This window comes from Enhydra lutris, unplaced genomic scaffold (genome assembly GCF_002288905.1).
Source record: "Enhydra lutris kenyoni isolate GAN:26980312 unplaced genomic scaffold, ASM228890v2 scaffoldscaffold60, whole genome shotgun sequence".
NCBI classification, from domain to species: Eukaryota; Metazoa; Chordata; class Mammalia; order Carnivora; family Mustelidae; genus Enhydra; species Enhydra lutris.
The window spans coordinates 4,882,578-4,898,158 of NW_019154144.1; the positions used below are offsets into that span (position 1 = coordinate 4,882,578).

Consider the following 15,581-nt stretch of genomic DNA (forward strand, 5'->3'; position numbering starts at 1 on the left):
AGTCCTCCCAAAAGAATACCTACACATCTGATCTGTTTATAACAGGACAGTTTATAAGAAGAATATTGAGTAGCTGCAATTAAATTAGAGTCTTTGGAATTATTCCAAAGCTGAAAAATTTACAGTATCTTCCTTTCTCTGGTCCGATTTTTTGGTCTTCTTTAAATGCCTCTTTTTTATTTTTCACTATTGAAAAGCATAAAGTTTTTATTTTTCTTTGTCTGCAGTAGCAATAATAGAAAATTGTGACACTTTGATGCTTATATTTCCACTGTAAGTATTGTTATCAGAAAACCCTTTTTATACACCTGGCTTCATGTGTAGGTCAGTGATTGTTGGAGAGGTTATAAATGGGTGACTGTTGTCTTTCTGTCTCCAGGTAGACATTGTGGCACTTGGTTTTCTTTTAGTCACAGTAGGAGGATTTATTCACAAAAGATGTATTTTGTACAGTACTACTATCAAAGTGACCATTTTTAAAGGACGTACTTTTCATAATTTGTTTTTGAAAAGCTAGTCATTAACTGCGTATTTTTTCCTTTAAGAATATTCTTTATCATTTTACTTACAAGGGAAACATTTTTCTCTTTTTATTTATTTAATATTATTTATATTTATTGATTAGCATGATTGCTTTGCAGAATCAGCTTTTATAATTTTACCCTTTTCCAAAATTTTAAGAACATCCTCTCCATAAAACTTGCCTTAAAGGGACATTGAACCTATCTCTATCCAGGTACAAAAGGAGGATGTAGTAAAAAAAAAATCAAAAGCCGACAGATGGAGATAGATTGAGAAATGGTGGGAAAAAGCAAGTAATTATAATGATTAGGTAGGAAGCTTGAAAGTTAAGTTCTATGGGTCTTTTTAAAATTTCTGTTTCTGTGATCTATTATCTTTTCATTTGGTGATTTATTTTGGAATTTTAAGTTTCTTAAACTGTGTTTTTGCTGTATAATTACCTATATAGTGCTGTTCTAGCAAACCTCATTAGCTGTCTGTCACATTATTAGTATTATTTTTGTTATCAGTATGTAATACTAATACTAATAACATTATAAAATATAACCTTCATTACACTGATAATAGGATAAATTTTGGTTTACTAGTTTTTGGGTCTGGTTTTTTTTAACTTGCTTTAAGATGAAGTTTTTCATTCTCTAAGATGATGGTAAATTATTTACTATTTTCCTGTGAAGGTTAATAAGATGTTTAGTGTTTTCATATGATAAGGTTCTTTTAAAAAGTTCCAGCCATATATAGTCCTGTCTCCCCAGCCCTCTTCGGTTCTTTACAATTTATCTTGGTAGATACACATGAGTGCTGAATTAGCTTTAGGAGTTAGTGGATATTTTCATTTAGGATCCATAATCTAAATAATCCTTTGTCTCTCTTTTTTTGAAGGATATATTTATGTTTATAACAAGGCAGTTAAAGGGGCTGGAAGATACAAAGAGCCCACAGTTCAATAGGTATTTTTACTTACTTGAGGTAAGCAATATATCTTGAGATGACATTTTAAATTGGTTTTTGTGCTTGTATATTTTTACTAATTGAAGTGTTTACCTTTCTTTCTTCTTCTTTTTTTTTTTTTTACTTCTTATTTTTAGAACATTGCTTGGGTCAAGTCATATAACATATGCTTTGAGTTGGAAGATAGCAATGAAATTTTTACCCAATTATACAGAACATTATTTTCAGTTATAAAGTAAGTTTATTTTACTAGGCATGTAACTTTTTTTTTAAAGTATAAAGCCTTTAGAACTTACAGGTGAATATGCATCAACTGTGTGTTATGATGAATATTTGGCAGGCTGAGAGTTGTAACTTAGGAACTCTAACATTTTTATAGATGTTTTAAAAATGGATAGAACTAATCAATTTTGTATTGTAGGGTATATACAAGAGTGGCATAAGGCAATCTATAGTCAATATAAAAATATTTTTTGGATTATATTTTTATCTTTTAATTAAATATTACTGATCTTGATTCATATAAAACTTGAGTTTTTTGTGTATTCTTTAATATTATCTATTAGAATTAATTTCAGAGCAGTTTGAGTTTCTGAATTTAAGGTAAAACTAAAGATAGCATTTGATTTAATTATTTTTGATTGTGAGACTGGTTAAAATTAGGAAAAAGTAATCCAGGAAATGAGTTTAAAAATATATTTTTGATACCACTGTAAGATATGGGAGAGAGGGAAACTTTAAATGAATATATGGAATTTGATTTAATTAATATTTTAATATCATTTTTTATAAAGTGTAGTATTTGTCAACACCATGTTATGAGTAAATCCTATACAATTTAAATAAAATAATCTATTTTGAATTTCAGCAATGGTCACAATCAGAAAGTTCATATGCACATGGTAGACCTCATGAGTTCTATAATTTGTGAAGGTGATACAGTATCTCAGGAGCTTTTGGATACAGTTTTGGTAAATCTGGTACCTGCCCATAAGGTAAGTAGAGTATATACTGAAATATGTCTAAAGCCCATTAATTTAAGGTCAAGAGTTTGTGTTTATGTTCTAAATGTAATTTTTCCTGCTTTAGCCTTTGTTTCGGAGACTCTAATTGATTAATATTAAGATTAGTCATGTTTAATAAAACATGGTACACTTATAGTTACAAATGAAATTAAATAGGTATAGTTTATGTGATAAAATATCTGTAATAGCTCAGTTTTGCATAGGAAATGTTTCAGGAGTGATAGTTACTTAGATGCTATCGCGTAACTTTGTATGTCAGGAGGTGCTGAAACCAGTTAGAGCCTTAAGTGAAAGGCAGCAGAAGTGTAGATGGAGAGGAGGGGTGAAATTAAAAGGGAAGTCTTTACTAATTTGTAGAAAGAATATGTTGATGACAGTGTTTCTTCCCTGGGTGATGTTAATCAAAATGTATGTTTGTGTGTCATGTTCTTTGAACATGATTAATTCTTCAGTATACAGCTGGAAATAATGATTCTGTGAAACAGAGAAAAGAGAGAGGTTAAAGAGAGGGAATAAATAGTCACCAGTATAAAGATCTGCAGACTGAAGACCTTTTTGTCAAAGTGTAATCTAAATTTTTTAGGTAAATGACATTCATACAAATAATGCTTCAATGTAAATGACCTCATAATTTATATTTCCAAATTCTTAAAGAAAATAGTCCATCAATGCTGAAAATCAGACATTGCAAATAGACTTAAAAATTCAGATAATATATAAAGATAATGAATACCCTTAAAAGGATTTAAGATAACAAATGCTTAAAGGGATCAAAGACATAAATAAATTAAAAACATGATAGCTAGATATATGAAAGGAGAAGTTTAGGAAAAAGGTAGAAATGAGAAATGGTCATTGAAGTTAAGATCTCTGTAGGATTATGAAAGATACTTAGAGAACTAGGAGATAGATCAGAGGAAATTGCATAGATAAAGTAAGATAAAGGAAACATAAAAGATATTGAGACATGAAAAATAGAATGAGAAGGACCAATATATTTAGTAGTGATTGCAGAACACAAAGTAGAAAGTGGAGAAGAAATGTTTAAATAGGAATTTGCTTAATATGTTCCAGAACTGTTGAAACAGCATGAATTTATGCGTCAAGTAGAAAAAGTGTCATGAGAGGAATAAATAAAAAAAATTCCAGTCCAGGAACATCCTGGAGAAATCATAGAATGCCAAACCAGAGATAATCTGTAAAGCACATAGAAAAGGCATAGCTCTCACCAAGGAATAATTATTAAACTGCTCACTTTTCAGTAGCAAGGATAGATATGCCAGAAGATAATGGAACTATACTTCAAAAGTGCTAAGAAAAAATAATTGTGCATTTGTGTGTATATGTGTGTGCAATTGTATATCCAATTTGAGTGAAATTAAGACATTAAATATTCACTTGTCAAGATTCTTCCTGAAAGACTAGTATGTGAGTACTGTAGAATGATGGAAATTGAATTAATAGAAGCAAGAAGGAAGAAATAATGGTGAACGAAGAAATGCTTTAAATAAGAATTTACTTATAAAAAAATAGTAGCAATAATAATTATAATGATTAATTAAAGAGATTAATAAAATGACCCAGAACTACTGTATACAAATAACATAGAAGATTGAGTGGCTTAATGGAGTTAATGAGTGATTTAATTTGGGTGGTGATCAGGAGTATAGAGCTATTGATTAACTTCTAACTTGAAATGAAGTATTTATATTAAAATGTTCAGGATTACAGTAAAAGGAAGAATTACAATAAATGTAAATGGTCTAAATTTACAATTTAAAACAGATTGTCAGATTTGATTGAAAATAATCCAGCTGTTCAATAAGAAATAAGAACAAAATACAGTCACAAAAAGGTTGAAAGCTTTTAAAAGGATTGAAAGGGGTGCCTGGGTGGCTCAGATGGCTAAACGTCTGCTTTGGGCTTGGGTCCTGATCCCTGGGTCCTGGGACTCAAACCTGTGTGGGCTCCCTGCTGAGCAGGGAGCCTGCTTCTCCCCCTGCCTCTGCCTCTTCCCCTGCTCATGCTCTCCCTCTGTATCTTTTCAGTCTCAAATGAACAAGTAAAATCTTAAAAAAAATAAAAGGATGGAAAAAAGACTTGCCAGGAATGTATTAACTGAAAGAAAACTGAAGCAGCTTGTACTGTTGTTAGATGTCATAGTCTTTACTGGGTAAAGAAGGAATTTGTAGAAGGATAAAAGGTTTAGTTCTTAGGAAGATATTAAAACTTGTACGTACATAGGCTGAAAATAGATAAAGCATAAATTGAAAGAGTTATAAGGAGAAAGAAACAAACTCACTGTTTGGTGGGCCATTTTAACACTTCTCTCAGTGATTATAAATTAAGTAGATCAGTAGATTATAAGAATATTGAGGATTTGAAGCAAAAACAAATTTATAGCAACCATAATTTATCAAAAGAATCATAATGGGAATTATAAAATATTTAGAAATGATAATTAAAATGATACATATTAAAACTTGTGGGATATAACTTAAAATGTTTTTTAAGTCTAATTTTATTAGTTAAGTGTCCAATTCAAGAAGTTATAAAAATATCAGAATATACAGAGTATGTAAGGAAGAAAAGAATGAAATACAGAAGTCAATGAAATAGAAAATAAAGTGATGGGTGCTTGGGTGGTTCAGTCTGCCTTTGGCTCAGGTCTTGATCCTGAAGTACTGGGTTTGAGTCCCACATTGGGGGGGGGGGTCCCTGCTCAGCAGGGAGTCTGCTTCTTGGCCCCTCTCCTGGTTCATGCTCTCTCTCTCTCTCTCTCTCTCACACTCTCTCAAATAAAATTTTTAAAAGAAAAAAAATACAGTGACATTTCACAAAATCTCAAAGTTGGCAATTTGAAAAATCTATTAAGCAAATCCTTGGCAAGTTGAATCAGAAAAAAGGAGATGGGATCAATATACAATTTTAGAATGAAATGGGAACAGCAGACGTTAAAAAAATAAAAAGATAATTCCATGAAGAATATTTTATGGTAACATACTTGGAATTAGGTAAAAGAAATTCCTAGAAAATATAACCTGCCAAACTTGTCTCAAGAGAAGATCTTGAATAACCTTTAACCAGCAAAAGAAATCTAATTGGTTTTAAATACTGTATCCATAAAATGAACAAAATCCCTTCCTCCTAAACAACAGTAGCAACCATAATGAAAGCAACAGCAGCAGAACACAGACTTACCACAGAAGAACTTAAACTGAATCAGGAGATACCTTCTAATCATCTGAGTAGTATTACAATCTTAATATCAAGCAAACTTTTCCAAATTATAGAAGAGGAAGAAATGTTCCACAATTCGCCTTATGAGTGGAATATAATCTTCATAGGGAAACTAGACAAAACCAAGCAAGTAAGAAGAATCATAGGCTAATTTAATTTAAAGTTACAATCACATAAATTCAACATAAAATAGTAGCATTTGGAATGGCATAAACTAGTATTGCTAATGAGCAAGTTAGCTTTATTTTAGGAATATATGATAGGTTAACATTAGAAAACGTTAACAATAGACTAAGATATTTGTGTAAATTAATGGATCAAAGAAAAAAGTATCAATAGATGTAGAAGAAGGGCATGTGATAAAATTCAGTATGATTTATGATAAAACCTCTTGGCAGATTTGAAATAAAAAGACACTTCCATAGAGTGATAAGGACATGTATGATACTGTACTTAATGGTGAAATGCTGAAGCATATTTTTTTGAAGTTTAGTAACACTTCTCAGGAAGAAGGCAACACTGCCATTTCTAATCAGCATTAATTAGAGTCTTAAGTTAGTGAAATAAAATGAGATAAATAAGGATAAAAGGATCAGAAAGAAGAAATAAACTGAAATTATTTGCTGATAACATGACTGTAGAAAACACAAAACTATATACAGGTAAGTTTCTAGAACAAAGAAAATTCTACAAGGTTGCTAGATATAAGTTCAATATATGAAAAACTGTTGGTATAATTTAATAAATTTGTAGCTTTAACAATGACTTGAGCTGCTTAGAAATTTCACAAAAATGTGCAACTTTATGTTAAATCATTATAGTTGACTAAAAAGTATAAGGACTTAACTTAGCTCCATGATTTGTTATATTTATGGGATAGGAAGCTCAGTATCATAATGATGCCAGATTTCTGCATAGGAATAGATAATCCAGTCAAAGAGAAAGTTTGAAGGTGTGTGGGTGATTTGACAAACTGATTTTAAATTCACATTGAATAGCAAATGGCCAATAATAGCTAACCATTCTTGAAGAAGAATAGAAAGTGGAGACTTAATCTACCTCCTGGTATTAAGACACTGTTTCCATATATCCCTTTGACTATAATCAGTCAGTAATAGACAAAGGGACATAATGGAAGTAATGGAGAATTTACAAGTGGCTCCATAGTTATATAGAAACTTGAGAGTGTGTATATTATAGGTCACTGGAGGGAATAATGGACTATTTAATTACTGGTTTTAGGACAAAAATCCATATGGAAAATAATACTATTTTATACCATACATAAAAATAAATTACAGGGAGAATAAAGATCTAAATCTGAAAAACAAATCTTTAAATTTTTATTTGAAAATATAAAGCAACATCTAAATTTCATTGTGGAGGAGAATTTCTTAAGAAAGATACAGTGAGCACAAGCCAAATAGGAAAATATTGAAATATTCGGTGACATTAAGTCAAGAAACTTCTCTGTCTCTAAAATACCATGAACAATGTGGAAAAAACAAATGTAGACTAAGATATGTTTTACACAAAATTGACAAAGGTTTAGTGTGTAGAATTTATAGAGAAACTCTACAGATAAATAAGGATAAAAAGCCCATGTGAAAAATGGCAGAGGTGGAATTTACAGAAAATTATTTCTTATATGCAAAGGGAACATGTATGAGACATATGATTTAATGTCTGTGAACAGGAGAATGAGTAAATAAGGTATAGTATATTATAAAATACTGAACAGCAGTTAGAAATGAAATAATTCAATGGAAGCATCAATGCAGGTAAATCTAAAAATATGCTAAATGTGAGTTTTAGGGTATTTACAGTGTACCTGTTTTCTGTAATGTTCTTAAATCGTAATGGCAATTCTCCTTTAGATCTTTGGTCTTGATTGTTTTTGTCATTATCAGAATCTCTTAGAAACATGTTTTCTTAAGATATTTTTTCTTGTACCTTTTTTCTTTTCATATTTTACTGTTTCTTATGTTTCTTGTTGTATCATTGACCTTATCTGTGCTCTGAGATGTGCTTGAGTAAATCTCCTGTCCCATAGTTGCCCCAAACTCTTGTCTTTCCCCACCTGTCAGCCCCCCATTCTTGTTCACATTAGAATCCAGTTCATTCTCTTAGGATATTTTGGTTCTTCTGGACCTGGGTAAAACAACCTGTATTTGTACTCAGCTGAACTGATTTGACTTCGGGACTATGTTTAGAATCACTGTCTCCTCTTCTATTTAATAAACATTTATTGGTCTTTTCTGTGTGGTTTACCTTATGTTGTGAATGAGATAGGAAGACAATGTAATTATCCTTTCTTGGAAGGGATCTTATCATCTAGGTAGACCAGTTAGTCTTTTTTTTTTAATTAATTATTTTTATTAACATATAATGTATTATTTGCCCCAGGGGTGCAGGTCTGTGAATCGTCAGGCTAATGCACTTCACAGTCTTAAAAGAAGAAAAGTGGCTTTCCTTTCTCTTTTATTCTGAGTTTTAGTTTTCCCATTCATTTACTCAGGAGTACCTTTTGGAATACAGGTAATATTTTGTTTTTCATGGTTAGAGATGTCTAATAGATATTGTTTATGTTTTTCAGAATTTAAACAAGCAAGCGTATGATTTGGCAAAGGCTTTACTGAAGAGGACAGCTCAAGCTATTGAACCATATATTACCAATGTAAGTCTTTATTGTAGTTGACTGTCAGAAGGATTAGCCAACATTTTAAAGATAGCTAGAAGCAAAATTTTGGCAGGTAGTACATACTTTGAAATTTTGTGTTGTTTTAATCATTAAATGATATATTTTCTTTCTCTTTATTTAAAATTATTCTTGTTTATTATTATATGGAAGATTAGCTAGCATCTTGTTTGTTCATTCATTTGCTTCTTTGAAATTGCCTAAGAATTAAAATAACTTTTATTTTGATTCGCAAGATATACTGTTTGTTTCTAATGTTCCAAATAGAGCTAAATGTAATTAGGTAAAACATATGGAACTTCTCATTATTCAGGGAAGTTACAGCTTTTTGGAGATTAAATTCGTTTATACAAAAAATAGATATGAACTAATATCAAGACTTTAAAGTTGAAGGCAAGTATGAATGGCAGCAATTTGGTGACAGTTGTCTGTCTTGCTATCATGTACCTCAACCTTTTCCGAAAAAGGGAAAGAATTGAGATGAAATGAGCCCTTCCAATATCATCCCAAATCTGCTTATTTAGAATTGACCATCTTTTAGCTATTTTCGGAAGAAATATATTTTAGTTGATAGGTTCAATGATAAAAGCTTAAGTTTTATTTTCTCTCCATAGTTCTATTGAGTTGCACAACTCTAGAGGGCACCATTCATATGGAAAGTACTCACATGAATGGTGCCTTATGTAACACTTCTCTCTACTTATTTTCCACTTTCACCCACCTTCAGTTATGTAAAGGATGTAAGTCTGTCTCTTGGAAAAAAGTGAGAAACAAAGTCATTTATAATCACTTACGTATTTGCCTGAAGTTTATTGAAGGAGCATATTTCCTGTAGTATATAAAAAATGAAATTCATATATAAAATACATCGTGAAAAGATGTGCTTTGAAAAAGTAACAAACTTTATAGAACAGCATCTTGGTAAATCTTAGTTTTTGTTTCTGGCTTATGGCCTTAAATAATTCGAAACACATGATGATTTGGAAAAATGTATTTGATTTGTAAGAAAATTGTTTTGGAGGATGAACTTTGAGAACCTGGACAAATTGTGTAATCTATCTTAATACTCCAAATTGGCAGGGAATTCTAAATAATGATTTCTGCTAGTTTTGTGAATCTTGGGTATCAGCCAGAATAAATTGGTTGGACTGAGTGGGTTGAGTTTTTTTCATTATTGACTTGATGGCTTTTGAATTGTGTAGACCCAGACTTAAGCATTTATGTGTGATTAATTAGCCTTCCCCTTTCCTTTGCTTCAAGAGCATCTGAATGACTATCTCCATGGCCTATTAGATACACTAGGTGAGCTCCTCCTGGTGGTCACTTATTTAAATTGGTATTGCCAAGCCAGATGGTTTTTTAGGGGAACAGTTAAATTTTTTTGACTTTTTTTCTGGCAAAACAAAACAAAACGGAACAAAAACAAATAACACTATACCATGTTAATATCTTTTCTAGAATTGGGGAAATAAATATTTTATTGGTAATAAAAAAAAGTAAGGTCCAAGATGGAATGATGGTATTTGTTGGAGCTAGGTGATTAGGTTCATTATACTATTCTCTCAGCATATGTTTATGTTTGAAAATACTTATTATTAGAGCTAAAAGAAAAAGGACCGGAGAAATACTTTTAGGAATCTCAGGTGTTTACAGTTCCCTTTCACTAATATCTTATGTTAATTGCTTGTTCTTAGTTCTTGCCTGCAGAGGTAGAACTGCCCTCTCCATACTATCTTTATCAGAAGCTGAGGGGCGAGAGGCACAAGATCAGTAGAAGGTCCGAGCACACTTCCAGCTGTATTTTATTACCCATACTTTGTCCATTGTTTAATCTCTTCTTGTTCCTTGCTTTATTTGTTGGTTAGCTAAGACATCATTAAGAATTGCTTTCTTTCACCCTCTTTAGTTCCCTTATACATCTTTTTTTCTACCTCAAACTTTGACCTAGTGAACTTGTCTTGTAAGATGAAATGAATTACAGTATTAAAATAATTCTTAGGTTTTTTGAACTTGTACATGTAGTAGCCATTATTCATTTATCTTTGTAGTAGAGAATTAGCAAGCAAAAGTACAGGTAGGATACTGAGGTAATAATAACCACATTTCTATCTCTTTTTTACTTACTTTTTTTTCCACTATTAGGGATATGATAGAGACACATTCAAGTTCGTTATAGTGATTCTTACATATTTAGGACTTAAATCACTGTGGTTATTACTTTAGATTATTATTTTATGTTGTTATTATAGATTATTTTTTTAAGGGGTGCCTGAGTGGCTCAGTGGGTTAAAGCCTCTGTCTTCGGCTCAGGTCATGATCTCAGGGTTGTGGGATCGAGCCCCGCATCGGGCTCTCTGCTCAGCAGGGAGCCTGCTTCCTCCTCTCTCTCTGCCTGCTTCTCTGCCTACTTGCGATCTCTGTCTGTCAAATAAATAAATAAAATCTTTAAAAAAAAAAGATTTTTTAAAAAATAAAATTTGTCATTACTTGACAACTTAAGAAACTAAAAAGTATGTATTTTTTTGAAAAGGTCAAACTATCAGACACAAAAAGTGCATAGGGACCAAAAATTTTCTGCCTGGATCACTTCTTGGTAATTTTATTTTTCATCAGAACTTTTTTTTTTTTTTTTTTTTTTTGAGAGAGTGAGTGAGCGAGCAGGTGGGGAGGGGCAGAGAGAGAATCGTAAGTAGGCTTCAGGCGTGGGACTCAATCTCACGACCCTCAGATCATGACCTGAGCCAAAATCAGGAGTCAGACACTGAACCGACCGAACCATGTAGGTGTCCCAGCAATAAAGTATTTTTAAATCACTGTATATATATATATATGGCTTTTTTTTCTTTTAAAGACAATGCTTTGGCATACTTAATAGACTACAGCATTTTTTTTTTTTTTTTTAATTTTCAAATTTGGTTTCCCCAGACTGATAAAGAGGACAATTACATCATGTGACAAGGTGGCCAGATTGGAAAGGATTATTTGGTCTTGTTAAGGAAAGGTTAGATTTACTATTTTTAAGCAGGAGATATTTTGTGAGTGGAAACAAAGTCATTTAATTTTCAGCCTGAATGAGAATTTAACCTTTGATGTCATGAAATTCTTTTCCTACAATGTTGATAAACAAGGACAACAAACAAATTACTTTTAAAACTGGTTAAAAAAAAAAAAAGGAATAGTAACATGGAATTTATTCTTTTCTCCCCTTCATAGCTGGGTAGTCTGTATAGGTTCATAGACTTCATAAACTTCATGTAAGAATAGCCTAAGAGTTAAAGCAAGCAGAAAAGACATAGAAATGTGAAATATTTGACTTTGTACTTTCCATATTAAGTCAGGTTTTATTAACTGTTACTGAGAGTAGCGCTCAGGGCTTATGTGGTGTAAAAAATCCTTAAACTACTTCTTTGAAGAGACATAAGATACTGTTGAGAATATGTTGTATATTCTCTGGGTTAATTTTTTTATGAATTTGAAGACTTTAAGTAGAAAGGAACTGGATTATTATGCCATATATCTTTACCAGTTTTAGTAGTAATATGATAAATGATCTGAATGTGGAAACTAGTTATAGCTGGTTTCTAATGGAAACAAAATTGTTCAAATTTGGATTTTCCGTGTATGTGTGCTTTTAATTGGATTTTAATTAGTGCTGTAAACTTTGTACATATATATATACTGTTTATCAGAATTTAAAAGAAGACAGAGGATTAGAAAAAGGTTGTTTTGCTTTATAAAAGTACATATTTTAAAAATGGAATTGGCGCCATCTATGAAAGGTGCAAAGTTTTGTCTTTAATGCTGTTGTCTCCCATACATGCTAAGGTGAACAAGGTGTGATCCCTTGACTTTAAGAAATTTATCTAGTAGGGAAGTTAAGACATGTACACAAATAGAACCGTATTACAGGATAAAATACAGTGAGTACCATAATGGGGAAAAAAGTGCATTTGATAGGTAGAGTGTTGATTGATAAGCTAATTGATAAATTAGTACAAATTCCTTTTATTGTATATGAGGTGAGTTTCATGTGCAAGGTGCATTAGCCTATAGTTTTCTACTTACTATTAGAAAATGTTTTGCTAAACCTTGTTTGAGTTTGATAGAATAATAATGAATTTAATTGAATGATAATTAAGATTTTAGAAAATTAATTTTATCTATGGCATTGCTATTAATGATAAATTTTCTTTCTTAAAAGTTTTTTAATCAGGTTCTGATGCTTGGAAAAACATCTATCAGCGATTTGTCAGAGCATGTCTTTGACTTAATTTTGGAGCTCTATAATATTGATAGTCATTTGCTGCTCTCTGTTTTACCCCAACTTGAATTTAAACTAAAGGTAACTATTTTAAAAATGTTATGGTTCTGTCAACCAGATTAGCAAAGAGCATTATTTGTGGCTCTTTAATTCTTATGGTACTTTTACCTGAATGCTGCAGATGTGATGGTGTATTATGTTATTTATTTACATGTTACATTTATTTACATGTTTGTACCTTACTTCTTTGCTTATCTGCAATGCCTGGCATGGTGCCTAGCAGATAATAGCCACTTAATTAATGATGGTATTTTCCTTCAGATAATTTCCAGATAAATTCTAGATTGTGACCAATTTTTGAGGTCTAGCTATACATCAAGCTTCTTTTCAAGGCACAGTTTATAGTGGTTTCCAAGATCCCTTGATTACACCATAAAAATAGTTTAGGGTCTATTGTCCACATATTGTGAAATATTTTCCCCATGTGGATATTATCTTATGCCTATGTTGAAACTCCGTTACTTTTCACGTAGTTCTCTTTTTTGGTGGCATGTTCCTGTTGCCTTGACATTAAATTATGCCATAAAATTGAGTTTCATTTGTAGATTTGGGGAATAGATTTTCCTCTTTCAAATTATTACAGGAAGATTTAAAAAAGTTGGTTATAATTAATCATCTTTGATGAAACCTGATGTACCACCCAGAGAAATTCTTAAATGATTTCCATGTTATATTTCTTGTTTGTAAAAATTTTGATTTGTCTCTTTTAAAACAAGAAAATAAACAATCTGTATTTGTAGCGTGAATAACACACAAAACTAGCAAGTGATTATTCTCTTTTTATTCTGGGGTGTATTTTTGGTGTATTTTTCAAGTGACCCACTTGATTCACTGTCCCAACTGCACCATATTTTCCCATGTAGTTAGCAATTTTGAAGAGGCAGAAGGCAGTCATACTTCTAACTTTTTTCTTGGTCTGATTTTTTTTTTTTTTTAAGATTTTATTTATTTATTTGGCAGAGAGATAGCACAGGTAGGCAGTGCAGCAGACAGAGGGACAGAGAGAAGCAGCTTCCTGCTGAGCGAGGAGCCTGATGCAGGGCTAGATCCCAGGACCCTGAGATCATGGCCTGAGCCGAAGGCAGACGCTTAACTGATTGAAGCATCCAGGTGCCCCTGGTCTAATTTTCTTTAAAAATACTGAATACTGTAAGAAATATAAAAAGTAAGGAATTATCATCCTTGTTTTCAGCAAGTCTAACAGCTAGTGTAGAAGAGGAGAAAAATTCAGATTTAATTAGCCAGATATCCTAAGTGTGCTAAAAGATAAACAGCATACAATTGAAACAAAGGAAACAGATATAGAAGCATATAGAGGTAGGAAGATGCTGGGTGAATTTGTGGAACACAAAGAGTTACAGTTGGATGGTGGCATAAAATAAGCTTAAATCATCCCTGACTGCACATTAGAATCTTCACCTGTGGAGTGTTAGTAAGCAAACAGATGTCCGGGCATTAAACCAGATAAGTTGTTTTGATCAGAATTCTTGGCAGTAGAGTCCAGGCGTTCAGTTTTTTTTATTTTTATTTTTTTTAATTTTTAATTTTTTTAGAGCTTTAGAGGTCATTTTTGTAGATTGTTTTATTTACTTTTCTTTTTGTAATAGCTTTATTCAAATATAATTCAAATACCATAAAAATCACCCATTTAAAGTGTACAATTCAGTATTTTTTGACATATTCACAGTCATGCAACTATCATGACAATTATTTTTAGAACATTTTTATCACCCACTGAAAGAAATCTTACACCCTTTAGTGGTGACCTTCCGTTCCTCCAGGAACCCAGCTCAAGACAATCACTAATTTACTTCCTGTCCCTATAGATTGCCTATTCTAGACATTTCTATAAATGGGACCATAGCATATATAATCTTTTGTGACTAGAATCTTTAACCTAGCATAAAGTTTTCAAGGTTCTTCCATGTTGTAGTTTGTGCCAGGACTTCATTTATTTATTTATTTTTAAATTTTTATTTATTTTTAAAATTTCTTTCAGTGTTCCAGAATTCATCGTTTATGCACCACACCCAGTGCTCCATGCAATACATGCTCTCCATAATACCCACCACCAGGCTCACCCAGCCTCCCACCTCCTGCCCCTCCAGAACCCTCAGATTGTTTTTCAGGGTCCGAAGTCTGTCATGGTTCATCTTCCCCTCCAATTTCCCCCAACTCCCTTCTCCTCTCCATCTCCCCATGTCCTCCGTGTTATTTCTTACGCTCCACAAATAAGCAAAACCATATGATAATTGACTCTCTCTGCTTGACTTATTTCACTCAGCATAATGTCTTCTAGTCCCGTCCATGTTGATAGAAAAGTTGGGTATTCATCCTTTCTGATGGAGGCATAATACTCCATAGTATATATAGACCACATCTTTGTTTTTTAATTGCTAAATCATATTTCATTGTATGGGTAATACAGTATTTTATCAGTTGATGGACATTTATGTTTCTACCCTTTGCTATTATAAATAATGCTGCTATGTATTATGAATAGTGCTAGTATGAACAGACATGGACATATTTTTTACAATTTAAATTTAATTAATTAACATATAATGTATGATCAGTTTCAGAGGTAAAGGTCAGTGAGTCATCAGTCTTATATAATATCCAGTGCTCATTACATCACATGCTCTCCTTAATGTCCATCACCCACTTACCCCATCCTTCCACCTCCCTCCCCTTAGCAACCCTCAGTTTGTTCCCTAAGATTAAAAGTCTCTTATGGTTTGTCTCCCTTTCTGGTTTCATCTTGTTTTATTTTTTCTTCTTTTGGGAGAAGATATTTACAAATGACATATCAGATAAAGGGCTA

At 32.0% G+C, this 15,581-nt stretch overlaps 1 protein-coding gene across 5 annotated transcripts in view; it reads left to right on the forward strand.

The window, feature by feature from the left end:
* LOC111158551 (PDS5 cohesin associated factor B) overlaps positions 1–15,581 on the forward strand; it is a 133,555-nt gene that overhangs the window by 4,723 nt on the left and 113,251 nt on the right. For all 5 annotated transcript variants that reach the window (XM_022520648.1, XM_022520649.1, XM_022520652.1 and 2 more), the window contains exons 3-7: positions 1,405–1,491; positions 1,611–1,708; positions 2,342–2,468; positions 8,335–8,415; positions 12,638–12,778. In XM_022520648.1, coding sequence (XP_022376356.1) covers positions 1,405–1,491; positions 1,611–1,708; positions 2,342–2,468; positions 8,335–8,415; positions 12,638–12,778 — 534 coding nt within the window. The remainder of the gene's footprint in view (positions 1–1,404; positions 1,492–1,610; positions 1,709–2,341; positions 2,469–8,334; positions 8,416–12,637; positions 12,779–15,581) is intronic.